At 37.7% G+C, this 18879-nt stretch overlaps 1 protein-coding gene across 1 annotated transcript; it reads right to left on the bottom strand.

The window, feature by feature from the left end:
- Window positions 1-2284: 2284 nt before the first annotated feature.
- Window positions 2285-14901, bottom strand: C1d (C1D nuclear receptor corepressor). Its single transcript, XM_021654144.2, has 5 exons — window positions 14775-14901; window positions 6800-6946; window positions 5817-5883; window positions 5457-5512; window positions 2285-2990 (listed from the first exon to the last, which is right to left on the bottom strand). Exons 2-5 carry the CDS (start codon window positions 6935-6937, stop codon window positions 2826-2828), a joined length of 426 nt encoding a protein of 141 aa, XP_021509819.1. The 5' UTR covers window positions 6938-6946; window positions 14775-14901; the 3' UTR covers window positions 2285-2825.
- Window positions 14902-18879: the final 3978 nt, after the last annotated feature.

The raw sequence follows: 18879 nt of genomic DNA, 5'->3' as shown, positions 1-18879 counted from the left end.
GGTGCTGATACAACTTCAGTTCCCAAGAGCACGTGGCTGCTCACTACTGTGTGTAACTCCAGTTCCGGGGAATCCAACATCTTCTGGCCCATTCAGGCACTGCATACATGTGATATACACACATGCAGGCAAAACACACAAATAAAATAAAACTAAATCTTAAGAGGCAGAAAACTGAGGCTTGGTCTTCTAGCAAGTTACAGAACAAAGAGAGAGAGGCAGACAGAGAAAGACAGAGATGTGTCAAGTTCTACTTTAACTGCCAGTGACAACTGTAAGATACTTACTAACTAAGCAACATATGGTTTGTCCCAAAACTCAAGTCTTAGATTAGAATGTAAGGAAAGAGGAATATTCGTATCATCTACATCCACTGCACATCCACACAAGCCAGGGCACTGTTGAGACCACTAGGAAGGGCCACTGATACACCTGGACAAGATTATTCCCTCTGCTGTGACAGTCAGTGTTTCTTTTTCTTCCTGTTGTTTAAATAATGTTTAGAATCATAAGCCAAATATTTCTCAATTAGTAATACTTTGAAAAATCACAAGTTCTGGGAATTTATTTTGTTAAACTACAATTTAATAGAATCATGGATGATCAATCCCGAAGTATTTTTTCTTCAATAACCTACTTAAGAAAAAATTATCTTTAGTACATTGTCCATTTTTGAAGTATTCATATCTCTAAACAATTTTAAAAGCTGTAGTTAGAAATAGTATCAGTTCATTTTAGTAACTTAAGTAGATTTTTATACTTCAGTTTCTTAAAAACCTATCTACTTGATATGACCTAATTCCAGAAATGTAACCATGATTCAATCTTCAAATTTTATTTAACATGTTCTATCTTCTACTCTATAACTATGAACAAGAGTAAAACTGCATTTAAAATATTTAAAAATTTCATTTAGATCAGTATCTACAAGTCTAATCTTGGACTACCCAACAGCTGTGAACAGTCAATTCCCAAGAGGATTAATAATTAAATGCATAAGGCCTACCCTTAGAGAAAAGCATCACTTGGAATAAACTGTCACCCCTAACTACTCTACATTCAACAGATGAGCTACCATCTTGTATGGCTCTGGCTAAGGCTCATGAGCATACTTTCCTCTAACTTCCAGAGACTGAAAAGGGCTGTTGCTCCGTGATTCTTCATAAAAACAGTGCAAGGGCTGCAGATTTCATCGCTGAAATCTAGAATTGAGCACAATGCTTAGCAATATGGATGGTCATTATGCTAATCTCTGGAACAAATAGCCCAATAAACTGCTACCATTCAGCTCCTTCGTATGTTGTAATAATTACTTCAAACTCTATGTAATAAAAGGGAACAGATTCAAAATCTTTTACTTCTACAAATAAATGCTGAAAGAAATAGTTAAAGATCTCCAATGTAATGGGATGTAGAGCTGGACTTTCAGAAATAAATACTTTAGCTAATGATTTTCTGTGATCATGTAAAATTTTTCATTAGTTTTCTTTATAAAATTTAAAAAGAGAAATACAAGATAAGTATTTCTTAAGAATGCATGCTATAATTGTCTTAATAAAGCACATAATTTTCTAATGAAGTTATTTAAAACTAGCTAGAAATTTGAGAGAATTAAAATGGCAAACTTGAAATAACTGCAAATGTTCATAAATGTTCTCTCACTTTGAAAAAGTATCTGATACCAGAGCTGAGAATTTCTGCATCTATTGGTGACTTATTCATCAATCACAGATTTTAGCATGCCTTTCAAAGTCCATTATAACTTAAGACCATTTCCATTATCTGCTAACTAAATCAAGATATTCATATATTCAAAGTTAAGTTATAAAAAATTAATCACAGGCAATTTCAACAACTTTTATTCTCAAAAATGAAAGAACTTGGCTATACTTGGCATTGCTACACATGATGATGTGGGCTGAGGGCAGCAAAGTTATATGGGCTCGGACACTAAAAAAGTTTAATAAGTAGCATAACAAATATTCTGGAAAAATCAGAATGTAAATATAATTTGATTCCTCCTGTGCTTAAGGGAGCAGTATTTAATAAAGAAACTTAGCTCAAAATATTCATATGGCCTAGGAAATATTTTGCCAAAAAAAAATCTAAATGAGTGAGAACAGGAAAATCGAAGAACAGGACTTGAAAACATTGTCTACCTGATTGAGCTCCTCACACCTTCCTCTTCTGGAATGCTTATTCACTCAGTAGATAGCAAGTGAGCTACACAGCTACAACATTTATCAAGAGCAAATCAAGCCAAAACCAGCCAGGACACACAGCCTTGGTTTCCATCAATGTTAATGAGAATATTTTATTTTAAATGGAACATGAAGAATTAAAGTACAGCCTTAAGGTTTCAATTTTGCACTTTGAATATCAAGATAGCAATTACTCCAAAAAATAAAAATCATACAAACAAGTTGAACAAAATAAACAGAAAACAAAGCGGGTATTTAAGTCATTGCATTTTATCATCATTAGTGAAAACAGATGTCCTTACAACTCTAGTCTACAGACAGCACACTTCATAATATCATTATTCATTTAAAACACTACAAATGTTTACAAAGAACATTTGGATTTCACAATTGCTTATAGAATATCTTAAAATATTAAAAACATCATGATGCTTTATATGAAAATCAATAGACAACATAATCTTTCTCAGCAAAAAAAAAAAAAATCAGTATCACAAATACGTAAATTTACATATGAATTCAAAAAGGAATCCATTTAAACGTTACATGGCCACATAACTACTTACTTTGTAAACTGATAAAAATGATGTACTTTTTGAAAACATGTACATCAAAACCAGAAGGTTAGTGTTTACTTTTTCCTTTACTAGCCACTTTTGGTGTGTTTTTTTGTTTCGGTTCCCAGAGCGCATTCTTGACAAACCTCGAAGCGGCACCTCTGTCTAGTTTGGCAGCCTTTTTCTTGTCTGTTATTTCTTTGACTCTGTTCATGTAGACTCTGATTCTTTCCTTAGAGAGAAAAAGAAAGAAAACAGAGGGATGGCAATGACTTCCAGGGCTGTTCACCATCGCTGGGTTTTATCAGAGCCTTTCTCAGTGAAAATCAACAAGGGTTATTCATTGTCCATTAAGTTCAGAGTTCCACTGACTGCAAATGAAGAGGACGCACATGCCCTGCTCTCCTGGAGCTGACAGTCTAGGAGAAATACATATTTAAAGTCTCTGCAGTGGACATGGGGTGCACCCTGATGTCCCAGTACTTGGAGGACAGAGGCAAGATGACCAAGACTTCAAAATCAGCCAGTCTAAGGTCAGCCTGGACTCCACAAGACCCTGTCTAAAAACAACCACAAACATTTTAGAAGGGTTCTGAACTCTTCCAGAGAAAGGCTCATGTTACTGTTTGTTCTATATATAGTTCTACTGTTTTAATTAACATTAACCTAAATTCTTATTTTTAATTTGTATCTAAACTCTAAAATCTGAGTTAAATTCTCCTGTCATTTTTCTAAACAGAAAATGGGTAGAGCAGGATTTATATTTATTTTATGTTACTGTCTAGGGTCATAATTAAAATAGGCAGCATGAAAATATATCTTTTATTCAGCTTCATAATTCTTACTGATAAGAATATGCAATTTTCTAATAAAATACACAGACTTTAAAGATAAGAAACACAAGAGGTCTCTGGACTGCTTTGAATCTCCTAAAAGTATTATTCAAAATAAATAAATCTTATACTTCAAATGGTGAAATAAGATTGATGAAAGCCCTGAAATATTAAATGACTGATCATTACTCAGAAACAAGTTTTGTTAAAATAAAATAGCCTTATGAACACAATAAAATACAGAACCTTACAACTGTTTCATTATCAAAACTGAATAACTGCTCAAAACCCTCTCTGGGTCCCTTGTTCTCTTGTGTACCCTGGCTTGGGACCTCTGCCCTGCTTACTGCTCTGCCTACAAACATCGACCCAGCTATTCCCTCTCTTCTAGTCTGTCAATCTTATCAGTGAGGTCCTCCCTTCACTACTTAAAACTGGGTACTCCAATTTGCTATATCTGCTCTGCTTTTTTTCCTTTTCCACATAAAATACTTTTTTACCATCTGGAATAATTAATAGTCAATATATGCAGTGTTTATCTTATTATGGTTACTGTGTGTTTTCCTTTATTACAAGCGTGGTACCTGCTACATTCCTGAGCTTTTTCTCTGAGGCATCACCACTCAAATATTACTGGATTAATAAAGTGACTGTTTTCTCATTTGTGATGCATATGACAAATAGCAAACAGATTTCCTCTAATTCTGTAATCAATTAGTAATGTCTGTTGCAAGGTCAAAAAGATGACCTTAAGAATGACTTTTTTTATTTGCCAATCCTTATCCAGAAAATTAATGTGCTCTCATAAAGTAGATTCTGAAGGAAAACGAAGACAAATGGTCTTATCCTTTTACAAACACAATATTGAGTACTCTAACTTTGTGTTGAAAAATAATTTCATAAAAGGACACTATTAGGAATCTAGACACCTGTATTTCTTAAAGCTGGTAACATAGGTCAAATAAAACATACATAAATAGATAGATAGATAGATAGATTCCTTTATGCCTTTCTCTTATTTTTTCACAACTACTATATCTAAGAATAAATTTATTTTCCCTCAAGAATTTTAAAAAATTCTGGTCTATATATATTTTTAAATGAATTTAAAAAAAAAAAGGCCTGGATTACTCATTTTAAGTAAATTACCTATGCTTTAATAAGGTGTAAATAACCCATGTTACTGGCTACTATAAGACTTGAAAACAAGGACATAATGTCCAGTGTGTTTCACATTATGTATGTACATTATGTTTTATGTGCACAAAGAATAAATTAATTAAAATTCTTATTCATAAAGCCAAGTCAATACGGTAAGTATAAATTTGATTTCTATTTTTCTCCTTCAAATTGGATGATTTGATTTGAAGTCAGCAAAAACTCCAAGATATTAGATCTTATTTACTGTACTTATACATCTAAATGGAATACAGAGACAAACCTCAAAGATTTATTACAGGTTGTAAATGTCACTGATGCAGAATTACTGGACAGTATACATATAGCTGGTGCCAAAAAAGCTTTTAGCTTTGTTGCTGAACTGAATTCTTTACTGCTGAGAAAATGAGTTAATGGAAGAATTGAAAAGGTAGGAGAGAAATTTTCCCATCTTTGCTAGTAAATCAACTGGAATACACTTTTAAGAATTGTGTAAGAGTTTTTTTTTTTTTTTAATGTAGCCCTGGAGATGGATAAAATTTTAAGAATTTATAGGAAAAATAATATGAAAGTTATAAATAATTACTAGAATTATGCCATTCTGCCCTAATTCTGATCTCCCTAATCAGTGTGATAATGGCCAGATGACTGAAACTCAAGAGTAACACAGCACACATATAAATAGGGATAAATCATAGACATCTTACCAGTTCTTGCTTCACTGGATGCTCCTTAGGATTAACTCCTTGAGTTGCCAAATAAACTATAAGACAAAGACCCCATGTAATAAAGTCATATATATAATAGTAAGAGTGTTGTAATTAAAGAAATTCTAGTTATTCAAAGAAATAAAGTTGCATAGTTAATTAAACTTCAAATTATTTAACCTCTATAAAATATTAAGTTTATGTGTGGCTCACTGGCATCCTGTATTCTGACATAAAAGAAAAATATGACCAAAAAAATTACTATGAAAGACAATTCTATGTCAATGGCTAGTTCTTAAAAGCAAATCCCCTTTGACACAGTAATATACTTTCTAATAGACTAGGAAGCAACATACATACCCCAAAACATTGAATTTAGTGTGTATGCAGAAACTAAGTCCACCTTTGCTTGTTCAAGTGGGTCCAACTAGAACAACAGAAGGAAACAAGAGAATGAAAGATACACAGACTGTGAACACCAGCAGATAACACTAAACTTTTCCCCAGCCACAAAGTAGCAAAGGCATGTTTTTTTTTTTTCTCACTTCCTATAATACACTAATAACATGACCTAGAAATAATTTACACAAAAATGCTTTCTTAACCAATGATTCTTTTGGGTTATTTCTGGAACTGTACTTTAAATACAACATTTCTCCCTTCCTTTTCCTCCCTCCCAGCCCTCCTGTATATATCCTTCTCTGCTCTCCTTCAGATTCATGGCCTCTTTTTTTTTCATTGATACATATACATACTCAAATATAACTAGTGATTTAGTTTTTGCTAAAAAAATTTCACTTCAGGTATCATTTCTGGTAAAACAAGGAATTTATACAGTCTAAGAAAAATTCTTCTAAATTATGTCAATTTCAGAGTTACAATCTACACCTTTATGTGAAAAATAATTATTCAATATAAGCATTGTTCACGATCCACTAACATATAAGATGCAGAACAAAATGCTTAGGCAAAAGAAATAAACCTCTGGCTGGGTGGTGGCGGCTCACGCCTTTAATCCCAACTCAGATCTCTGTGATTTTAAGACCAGCCTGGTCTACAAAGTGAGTGCAGAACAGCCTGAGAAACCCTGTGGGGGTGGGGGTGGGGGTGCTTAGGCAAGACTAAGGACAGAAGAGATGACTTAATCATTGCTTTTGTACTACAATGTTTCCAGAAACTCTGATAATATCATTATAATATATAAAACGTCGTCAAAGACAGAGTCTGTCAAAAAGAATGCTGCAAGTGTTCCTGGCTTTTCAAAATCAAGTTCCCAATCGACTGTTTCTTCCAAATGCTTCTGTCTTATGAAATTCATCTGTGGGAAGTAGACTTCAAAGTACCTTCTGCACCAGCTCGCTTCTAGACACAGACATCATGGTCTTCAGCATGTCATCAACGGCACCCAGGGAGCTCTCCAGGGCGGATAAGGACTCATGAATTTCTACAGGATAGTCTTCATTCACTTCTTCACCTGCCATTGTCACCAACTGAAAACAGAAATTCTCAGAATTAATATTGGAGACAGGGCTTCAGAAAGAAAATGAAAAGTACATGTACTTTTGAGTAAGGTCAGTAAGTGAAGCTTAGCAAGTGAGTCTAGAGCAGCTACCACCCTAAAAATACGTGGGAGAAGGGGGAAAGAATCCATGCTGACACACATCAAGCCGTGAGACTTTCAAAGCTCCGAAAACATGATAACACCACAGATCAGTAAGCAAAACCCATGTTCCCCCGGATCAGTGGTATATGCACTCAGCAAGAGGAGCAAGAGGATCACGAGATCCAGGCTCCAGCAGGTCAGCCACAGGCAAGTTCAAGGCCAGACTCTTCAAAAGGAGACAGCACCTCAGAAATAAAAATAAATGTGGGGAAAACTACTTTTAAGGCATTGTATTGAAAGCATAATTTTTAATGAAATTCTGATAAATACATTCTTTAATGTGTGCTGAAAAAATTAGCAAAGTGAATCTCTCTGAAATTTTTAAGTTTCATTTAGCTTTTTAAAACTTAGGTGTTATTCTGGCAGTTCACTGTATTAAACTTAAAACAGAAATCTACCTATGAAAAGTCTTTTATCAACTATCACTACAATTTCTTTTCAAATTCAAGCTTATATTCAAATTAAGCATTTTAACAATTAGCTGCAAGCAAAGGTTGGGGCTGACACTTGAGCTTTTACTGTCACAGACTCTGTTACCTTGGATAAGTCACTAAATCTCTTTGTAGACTTCTAATTTTTCGTTCATAAAATAATCTAGTTAGTCTAATTATCTGTAACATTATCAAAATTATGGATAATTTTATTGTGTATAGAAATGGTATTGTAGACACATAATAGCTGTCATTTAAAGATGCACACCAAAAAACATTTTGATGAAATCACCTAACAGCATAAATTTACTTTAAAATAAATAGTAGTCACATTGAGTCTTGAACAGATGCAGTTCATGCAGTGCAGGATGAAGAGAGGGTATAACCTACAATACTGACATGACTCTCTTACAGGAGAAAAAGGTAGCAGGGGCTCACCATGCCTGCACAGTTGCTGAACAACTGTCATAAATCGAACTTTGTCAATAAAGATTGACTTTTCAGATCATTTGATTATATTACAAAAGGCCTTCTTTACATTTGAATTTCATTGGGGAGGGCAGGACAGGTTTTTGAGAATTGAACCAAGGGTTTCATGAATGCCAAGTATGCACCCTACCTCAACGTTACATTTCTAGCCTCGGCATATCGTAATTTCCATGTTTATCTGATTCTTTAAAATGTATTCATGTGAAAACACATAAAGCTGGTCTAAATCCAAATAAAATATATCTGTAGCACAAAGGAAAACTGAGCTTCTGCAAATCAATTTAACAAACAAGCAGAACAGAACCTAATATAAGAAAAGGTGGCCAACAGGCCCTTTTTATCTTATATATATATTCTACTTCTCAGAAATGTATATTTACATTATATTACTATAATGTTAAAGGGCATCCACTACAATGTTTTTCAAAACCGTAAGACAAGAACTGCCTGCATGTCTATTAATATGGACTGATTAAATAAATTATGATCATCTATCCAATAAAGCACTCTGTAATAGTGGAAAAGCACTAGAGTACAGTTTTTAAAGATTCCTGAGATACGTCAGAAAGTAAAAACTGAGGAGCAGCATAAGCAGTATAGCTCACTTATTTCTTTACTTAAAAAATTACAGTGTCCAGAATGGGCTTCATTATGATACTGACATGTGTGCGTATCGCTGTACTCTGTATGTATCTAACCCTCAGATTACCTTCTCTCTATTTAAGAAAACAACATGAGTACAGAGACATACTTGTTGTATGGCTTGAATATGAATCCCAGAAAGTTCTATGTCATGCTGTGGATAACAGCTCATGACACTCTTGGGAGAAAAACCTTTACCAAGTTTAAGAAACCCTGTCTTCAAGAGGTAAGACTGGGCTGCCAGTTTTGTGGTCATATTGGGGTGGGAGAGGTTCAAGAAGACTGTGGACTTTGGTGGTTCTCCCTTCCCTTCTCCTCTACCTGCCCCCACCCGCCTCTCCCTGTCACATACAAGAGCAAGGACAACCAGCCATGGACCGAAACCTGTAAAACTGTGAGCCCAATAAGCCTTTCCTCTTTTTAAGTTTATCTCATGTTTTCAAGGCACCAACAGAAAACTAACATACTTATGCAGTCATGTGAGTTTCTTAAAAAATACAAAATAAATTGTTAATTGTAGCTACTTCCAAGGAAGGAAAAACAGGGACATGACAGCATACTTTGTAAACGTTCTTTTTATTTTCTCAGATGATAGGACAAGAGCCATACCTAAGCTTTACAAATACATAGTAAACACTCTGAAGTCAGAGTGTTTCTATCTAAATATCTCTAGGCCTAGGCCTGGAAGCTTCTAGCCTCCATACAATCTAATCACCTGCAAGTGTGAACCTTGAAGGCTTCAACTGCTAGCCTCCATCTGCTAACCTAGGCCTAGAATGTTTTCCATCTCTGACTTACTGAATAAACTCACCCTTTCCAGTTCTTTCTGAGCTCTGGCTGGCTGGTTCAACTCAGCTGTTCTGGCTCAAAACTCCTCTCGAAGCTGGCTGATTCAAATTGGCTTCTCTTGACTTCTCATTGAATTGCTCTGCTTGGAAAAACTGCCTCTGAAATTCACAAACTGAACTGCAAAAAACTGCACAAATTCTATTATATTCCTTTATTGTTCCCTCCTCCACTCCACATGAGAGTTGGGAATATACTATCTCTGACTCATTCTGTCAAATGTTTCACTTTGTCTGCCCTTCAATTAGACGTCCTTGTATAGATTAAAGGTATGTACTAAAGGTGTGTCTACATTCCAGCCAGAGGGATTAAATTTAGGTGTGTATTCCAGTAGGATCACACAAACCTAGGTTTTTAGATGTGATTCCTTGCCAAAGTAGCCATGTTGCTGGATTAAAATTCCTCTACAGCGCCTTATTATGCTCTCTGAACCATGACTGTCCAAGATTGATGCTGTTATGATACGTTTATAAATAAGAGCTTCATGTTTGACATTTTGAAATTAACTGGATAACAAACAAGTGCTATAATCAAACCTATTATTCTTTAGCTCTGTTACATTCAAAGAACCAAAATGTCTTATTTTCCTTAGAACTGAATTTTCTAGCCAACATAAAGGTATATTCTTCCTCAATCTCATTGTCTTTTCTATCTTAGCTCCCTGTATGGCCATACTTCCCACCAGCTGTTTCAAAGATGCTGACATTCCTAGCATTCCTTTGTGTCCACTAGACAATTCTCAACCTTAGGTAACCACTGGAGCTCAAGGTGTGCTAGCATTCCTGAGAAAATTCACAAAGGACACAAATGCAGAGCTCAGTTGGGAGCATGATCAGTTCCCTGCGAATTCCTGCACTAACTGCTTGCTCCACCCTCAGCCTGCAGTGTGCACTAGCATGTCCATGATGTACATTTACTGAACACTCACAGGGCACAAGGGCCTGTTGTTCACTTCGTACACAAGTTTCAAACACTGACAACACAGTGCCAGATGCTTGGAATACACTGATGCATAAACTACTACACTAAGCTTTTATACTTAGTGTAGATGATACTCCTTAATCAAATAATCACAGAAGTACAAAATTACAATGACATGAGGAGATCCCAGGTATACTGACACCACAAACTAGCAGATACAGGACCTTGAGGAGAGCAAACCCATCTTCAAAGAAGTACTCTTCGGTAGAGTCAAGGAGACAAAAATAGCAGTGTGATTGATTGGGGATGGGAGGGTTCATGGCAATGGTCTAACCAGGCACTCATATTCAGCTTCACTGAGCCACCAATTGCTTCTTATCCTTTCAGGACAAAACTCTCATTTACACAACGTGAAAGCAACTTCAAAGTCTGGCTCTCTCATCCCTCAAACACAATTCCCATCTTTTCCTCACACCAACACCACATTCAGTTTCTGCTTCTGTCCTTAATATAAATGAGTAAAATCTCTACAATTCTGGAGCTACATGGTCATCCAAGATGGAGATACCAGGATACCAGGAAAGATGACTTGCTAAAGCACCTTTCAAACAGCTGACTGGGCTGGGGGTGGGAGGTGTAAGAGGAGTTGAGAAGAGCAGAGAGTGATTATGATTAAAACATATTGTATGCATGTATGAAATTCTCTAAGAAGTAATAAGTATATTAGAGAAACAGCTGCCTGGGAGCCGTGGCAGGGAAAGAAGGAAAGAGATCAGCAAATGAAACAATGGAAAGTTTTCTGCAGGAGTGATATGCTCTGGCTTAGGTTTTAATAGGGTCATTCTGGCTGCTGTACAGGCTAGATGAAATCTAGGAGACTAATTACAGAGGTGTTATCCTCATTTGAATGAAATGATAGCATCAACTATCTACTTGGCTAGGCAGAGGGAACTGAAGGTGGAGAACAGCAGTCTAGTTTGGGTTGGATTTTGAAGGCATAGGTAGAAGAATCCACTTAAGGATGAACTGTAGGCTGTGAGAATAAAGTAACACTAGCACTAGAAGAGTGAAGCTGCTACTAACCAAGACATGAGCTGACATGGTGGTACATGCTTGCAATCCCAGCTTTGGAGACCTGAGGCAAGAGGACCCTGAATTCAGTGCCAGCTAGAATATACAGTGAAGCCCTGTTATAAACAAATACAAAATCTCCCCCAAAACAAGATGGGCAGGCTTGTAAGACATAGACTTCATCCAGATGCTTGTGGAGTCATCAAGTTAAGTTTTGAGTGGGAAGCTAAGTGTATGGAGCCTAGAGTTGAGAGGAGTGGTCACTGCTGGCTAAAAAATTGGAAACTATCAATGAACAGATGGTATTTAAAGTCATAAGATGGGAACCGATCATTAAAGGAATAAATAAAGACAGAAAGAAAAAGAACTCGGTAAAAGGCCTGAGTCCTTAGGTGTTGAATATCTCGTGTAACTTATTTAATACAATAATTTACTCTTAAGGTCACACAATTTACTTGGATCTGTGCCACCACTGCTCACCATCAATACCACCCTAACACGTACTGTTAGCCCAGAAAAGATGAAAACTCAAATATACACACAAAAAGTTAACTGAGACCCAAGTTTGGAGATTTTTTTTCCCCCAAGACAGGGTTTCTCTATGTAGCCTTGGCTATCCTGGACTTGCTTTGTAGACCAGGGTGGCCTCAAACTCAGAGATCTGCCTGCCTCTGCTTCCCTGAGTGTTGGGATTAAAGGTGTGAACCACCACACAATTTGTAGAATCTTAACATCATGTCCCAGTTTGGATTTACATAAATTAAGAAGTCACTACATGGATTCTAGAGAAAATTATGGTAATGAATATTTGAAAGCTGTTTTCATCTCTATAGCAATTAAGTGTTCCACACAGTTACCATATTAGTGAAAGTAAGAAAATCCAACATATATTTAATTCATTTTTGGAACAAGAAAGCAAGCTGCAGGTTCTGCACCATAATTTTATTCTTATAACTATGTTTTATACAGCATTATCTTAGAAAATAATGGTGAAATATATATATATATATATTCTCAGTAAATACTATCTTGGTCAAATGGTGAGTGATAGTTGCTACCTGTAATTTTCAGTAAAAAATAAGAACATACAAGGCTTCCTTTTCTAGAGTGTATTAAACTGCTAAAAGCACATGACAGGAGTTATAGAGAAATGGCCCAGTGGATAAATCACCTGCTCCCATTCCCCAGCTTGAGAACTAAAATTCAGATCCGCTGTGCATGTAGGCTGTCCATCACTCAGAAGGCAGAAACAGGTAATCACCTAGCAGCCTACCTGGATTGGCCAAAGTCAGTGAGTCTCAATGAGAAATCCTGCCTCAATAAACAAAGTGGAGAACGACGGAGGAAAGCACTATCTTCGGACCTCTGTGTACACACACATGCATGTACACCACACATAAGCACAATACAGATTTATATATATGCAAAGTCTAGCAACAAAAAAAAATAACAAATAATCACATAAAATTACAAATTACAAGGCTGGAAATGGCTCAGCAGTTAAGAGCACTTGTTCATCTTCCAGAGAATCTAAGTTTGGTTTCCAGCAGCCAGATTAGGCAGCTAACAACCACCTACTTGTAACTCCAGCTCCATGAAATCCAAGTCCTTTTAAGGGTCTTTTTTGGCAACCACATACATGTGGCATATAGACAAAAAGAAGCACGAGTGCATGCACATAAATAGAAATATTTTTAAGCAGTTCCTTGTAACTTATGCTTGAGCCTGGGACACATGGGAATCAACTTCTCTTACTTCAACAAGTTTTCAAAATTAAAGATAAGAAGCACACACACACAAAAGACTATCTTCTCAAAAGCATGGAACTTGTTGATTAGAACTACCTCTAAGGTAATGATAGTAACACATAAGGCTGTGACTAAATAAATAATATTGGTAAAACTCTTAAAGCTGTAGTCCATTAGCAGAATGCTCAAAATACTAGCTTATAATATTAGTTATTGTGTATGAAAATGAAAATAACCAAAATCTTAATCCAATGTGGATTATTTAGAGCCACACATAAAGAGTTAAATACAGCCAAGCACAGTGGCAAAGGCCTGTAATCCCAGCACTCAGGGAGGCAGAGGCAGGTAGATCTTTGTAAGGCCAGCCTGGTCTACAAAGAGAGTCCAGGACAGCAAGGTTACACAGAGAAATCCTGCCTCAAAAAATTAATAAATTAATTAATTGAACGATTGATTAATTAAAGTTAAATGTTTGGAAACAGTAGCTACTGCTATATACTTAGTAATTTAAACAGTTAAAAACAATTAAGAGAAAACTGTGTCCCTAACAGATACTGGAACGCATCATCTACAACATCTCAGATTTGGGGATTTTATTTCTATTACTTTAAAGAAAAACTGTTCACACTGCCATCTTATAACAAAACAATCTATCAATTCAACCAACTAGGAGTAGTTTTCTAAATTTCTAAAGTTCAATAAGACTTAGTTATTTATAAATTAAAATATATATCGTTGATACTTAGTTCTGTCTACTCAATCCAAATAGGTCAATAACTACACCACAAACTTCTCACCTGGGAAAATACACCTTTTCCAAACCAAAACTAAACTGTAGTCAACAAATTTTAAGTCATCAAAGCCATCTTCTAACAGAAATTGGAGCCATGCTGAACTTTGCACACATCAAAAAGAAAAATTACTCTCTTAACATAACCCAGTACAGCAAGAAGCTGTTGGCCCACGCCTTTAATCCTAGCACTAGGGATGTACAGGGAGGATATCTGAGTTCGAGATCAGCCTGGTCTACAGAAAGAGTTCCAGGGCAGCCAGGGTTGTTACAGAGAAACCGTACCTCGAAAAAAGAATAAAATTAAGAAAGCCGTTATCTCAAACCGGCCAACAATGCCACCGCAGGATTCCGATCTCGGGCCTAACAGTAAGAACTGCGTGAAAAAGCTATTCTTTCCACCTTCCATTCTGGAAGGCTTGAAATACGCTAGGAAATAATGACCTTTGGGGTTTCACTTGTCGGTTTCCAACCCTTGAAAGGCAACTTTAACAATCGAAGCAAAATGGGGACGGCGGGTTGAGAGAGAAACCAGGGGCCAAGCCAAGGCAAAGCCCGAGGGCCGCCATTGACAGGCGCAGGGGACGGCGCGAACAGCGGAGAAGCCCCGCTCGGCTCCTCCCAGCCGGCCTCAGGAAGGACGCGATCCCGGGACCCGGGAAAAGGGACCGTGACAGGCGCACGACAACACCCCGAACCCAGCTTTGCACAACGTACCTCAAAGCCTTGGACACCAGTCTCCGGGAAAGCGGTCGCACGGTGATGACGCCATGACACCGCCTCTACCGGCCGGGCCCGCGTCGCCCCGAGTCTCGCGCGTGCGTAGTTCAGTCGCGTGGCTCGCCCCGCCTTCGTCGCATCCGGAGGCGAAGGCAGAGATCGTCTCCCGCCGGGATGGCAAGCCTGGGGAGGGAGGCTTCGGCATCTTGTCTAGGCTTCTGCCCTCACCCACCCCGGATACAAACTGAGTATTTCTTACAACCTTATCCGTGTCTTTTCCTGGACGGAAGCTGGGTGCAGAGCTCTGTGCCCCTCACATTAACCTATTGAGGGGCTTCCTTAGAGAGTATAACTGGCCAAGGGATGCTTACGAAAATACTGTTTTAAAAAAATGTTTTTTAATGAGGGTGTGGATATATACAAAGTACAAGGCCAGAATCGTGAGTTGTTTTGTTTTTTAAAAAAAAAAAAAAAAAAAAAAAAACGGGTCTTGCGTGTAATATAGCTGACCTTGAATTGACGACCCTTTTCTTCTTTGGGAGTGCTGGCGTTTACAGGCTGTGCCACTCTTACAGTGTTGGATAGTTTTATGTCAACTTGACAGAAAGCGAAAGTCACCTGAGAGGAGGGAACCGCAATTAAAAAATGCCTCCATAAGATCAGATTGTAGGCAGTCCTGTAAGTATTTTCTTAATTAGTGACTGATGTGGGAGAGCCCAGATCATTATGTGTGGAGCCACTCCCGGGCTGATTGTCCTAAGTTCTATAAGCAGGCTGGTCCGTCCAGTAAGCAGCAACCTTGTGTGGCCTGTGTATCACCTCTTTCCTCTGGAGCGATACGTTTCTGACTTGTTTGAGTTCTGTCCTGACTTCCTTGGACAGGAATAGGGATATAGAAGAGTGTGCCAGATAATCCCTTCCCTCCCCAGCTGGCCTTTTTGGCATGGTACTTCGTTGCAACAATAGAAACCCTAAGACACTAACTTAAGATTATTTTTAATGTTTGTGTGACTGTAGGTGTGAGCGCACATATCCTAAGAGGCCTATAGAGTGCACCGGATCCCCTGGAGTAAGAGTTACTTGAGCTGCCTAAAATGGGTGCTGGGGACTGAACTGCGGTCTTATGGAAGAGAAGAGAGCCCCGTTAACCACTGTGCCTTCTCCAGCCCCTAGTTTTTAAATGATTACTTTCAGTGTATGTAAATCACATTCAATTGGTGTGACAAGAACAAATACAAAAACTACATATCACACAATTGTAACAAACACGAAATACTACGTGCCTACAAAGTCACTTTGAGCAATCGTCCTGTGATCCATAAAGTTCTTAAAGTGGCAATGACTTTGTTGTGCAATTTGCAGAGGTTACTTAGAAAACGTTCTATTGTCATACTCTAGCAGAGAAAGCACTTAACGGTCTTGCTGATAGAATAAAATACTTTAAAGCTGCTTCAGCGTAATTCAGGGGGTTTTAATCAGTTTTATTATGCATGCATGAGTGTCTAGTGCCACAGTGCATATTGGAGGTCAGAGGACAACTTGGAGCAGACAGTTTTTGTACCACGTGAGTCCCAGCAATTGAAGTCAAGTCGTCAGTCAGGCACCTTACCAAGTTGAGTCATTTCTTGGGCCCCTCAGATTAAACATGCATCTAAGATGAAACATGTAACACTATATTTTCAAAATTCATCATTGGTATCTGTTCACTTGTCAGCTCCAACAATTTATCCTCTAACTTTATCATCTTTTAAAGTTACTGAATTTCATTTAATCACCACTAAATTATTTGAAAGTGTTTTTGTGGATGATTATCAACTACAGATTTGGGAGAAGGGTATGGTTTGTTTGTTTGTTTGTTTGAGTTGTTTTGTTTTGTTTGAGACAGGGTTTCTCTGTGTATCCTTGGCTGTCCTGGAACTCAATCTATAGACCAGGCTGGCCTCATACTCAGAGATCTGCCTGCCTCTCCCTCCTGAGTTTTGGGATTAAAGGTGTGTACCACCACGACGTGCCCAATTACAAATTTTACACATTTCTGGGATCACAATTTCCTAATTAAATTATCTCAAACTGTTATTATTGGCAAAAGCCTTGTCATTTTGTAAAGCTCTTTTATTTTTATTAAACTTGCAATTCAGTAAGTACAGTAATTTGTGTACTTCCTGTACCCCGTGTGGTACTCTGATATAGGAAGGTACTCTGTACACTACCAAAGTGAAATGTAAACACCAACCATCCACAAACGCTTGGATCCACAAAGTTCTCCTGCCTGCAAGATATTCTAGGGCAATGGTCACACAAAGTTATACAAGTATCCAATCAATATCTGATTTGGCTTAAGGCCCACTCCACTAGATGGAACCCATACCTGACACTGCTTAGATGACCAAGAACCCAAGACTATAAAGCACAGGCTCTATCTATGATAAAAAAACCAAACTGTTCTAAAAGAATAGTTGCAGCCAGGTTTGGTGGTCCATGCCTTTAATCCCAGCACTTGGGAGGCAGAGGTAGATGGATCTCTGTGAGTTTGAGGTCAGCAAAGGCTTGTAACACAGAGAAACCCTGTCTCTAAAAACCAAAATAAAATTTAAAAAGTTGCAATAAAATGACAACTAATGATATTCTGCTATACTCATAGAGCAGTGCCTTTCTCAGCCGGCATCAGAGAAGCTTCCTCCTGCAACAGATTGAAACAAATACAGAGGCCCAGAGCCAAATATTATCCAGAGAGTGAAAGACCTTGGAACAGTCCTAAATAGGATGTTTTCATCAAATCCCCCTTTCAGGGTTCTGGGAATTCTGAAGAATAGTAGAGAGAGTCCTTAACCTTGTTACTAAAGACATCCCTCTTCCCAAGGCCCAAGGATCATCATGGAAGAGGGGGCAGAATGTTTTTAAGATCCATAGGCAGTGAATAATAACTACAATAAAACAGTAGCAGTTACACTTTAACTCATAGTAACTGTGACCAAAATGCACAATTCTTTTTTCAAGATCAAGCAGGATAAAATCCCAGTGTGGGAAAAGGAAGGATCATGAAATTCTACCCCTAGACAGGGAGCTATGGGCAGCTGATGGCTGTGGGAAGGGAGGAGTCAGTTTTCTTCATGTAAATGGCCCCTGAGAGGTTACCCAAGCTTCAGTAGTTGGCCTATACCCATGCACACATGGGCAGGACCAATTAGATTTAGTGGGCTTAAGAATAAGAGCACAAGAAGTTGGGAGAGACCAGAGATGACAGGTAAAGAAAGGTATTGGAGGAGTGGAAATGGGGGTGGATTTGATCAAAACGTTATATGCATGTATAAAACCTCTTATTTATTTATAAAGCTTTTTAAGTTTTTTTTTAATTTATTTTTATGTGTATGAATGATTTGCATGTATGTCTGTGCACCACGTGCATGCCTGGTGCCTACAGAAGCCTGATGAGGACATCAGATTCCCTGGAATTGAAATTACAGATAGTTGTGAGCTGCCATGTAACACTGGTTATCAAACCCAGGTCCTCTGTGAGAGCAGCCACTGCATTTAACCTCTGAGACATCTCTTCAGACCCATGTGTAAAGTCCTTTTAGGGCCTAAGAAGATGTTCAGTTGGTAAAGTGCTTGCTGCCAAAATAAGGACCTGCATTTGGATATCCAGCACCTACCTAAAACACCAGGCAGAGTGTAATCTCAGCAGAGATGTGGAGATGGGAACTTTGGGGCATGCTGGTCAGCCACTCTAGTCTATCAGTGAACTTTGGGCTCATTGAGAGTCCTTACTTTTAAGAGAGAAGGAACTGCCATGCTTCTTTTAAAGATCTCATCGGATAATTCCTACCTAATAAAAATAAAATAACAATGTTTGTTGGCATAATGAAATAAATATATGTATTAATCAAAATGAACACTTCTACTTTGGGTAGATCTGTGATCTTTGCAAATCTTCAATCTTCACGTCAAAACCAATCTGAATTTACTGAAATTAAAAATTGATGCTTAAAAAAACTGAAAATTTTTGTTCTGAGAGCTGAAGATTTTATACCATCAACAGCGTGAGCCATCTGTACCGTGTGTACAGTTACATATACCGTGTGCGCAGTTACATACACTGTGC

This window comes from Meriones unguiculatus, chromosome 12, assembly GCF_030254825.1.
Source record: "Meriones unguiculatus strain TT.TT164.6M chromosome 12, Bangor_MerUng_6.1, whole genome shotgun sequence".
Classification (NCBI taxonomy): Eukaryota; Metazoa; Chordata; class Mammalia; order Rodentia; family Muridae; genus Meriones; species Meriones unguiculatus.
The sequence above is the reverse complement of the archived record's forward strand: the minus strand, read 5'-3'. Positions and strand labels throughout refer to the sequence as shown.

Excerpts from the sequence above, each read along its gene's own strand:
- C1d (XM_021654144.2), bottom strand. The coding sequence starts at position 6,937 with ATGGCAGGTGAAGAAGTGAATGAAGACTATCCTGTAGAAATTCATGAG. Across the intron at positions 5,884-6,799 it reads GAAGCGAGCTGGTGCAGAAG|TTGGACCCACTTGAACAAGC; the intron begins GTACTTTGAAGT and ends CTGTTGTTCTAG. Across the intron at positions 2,991-5,456 it reads ATCCAGTGAAGCAAGAACTG|GAAAGAATCAGAGTCTACAT; the intron begins GTAAGATGTCTA and ends TTTCTCTCTAAG.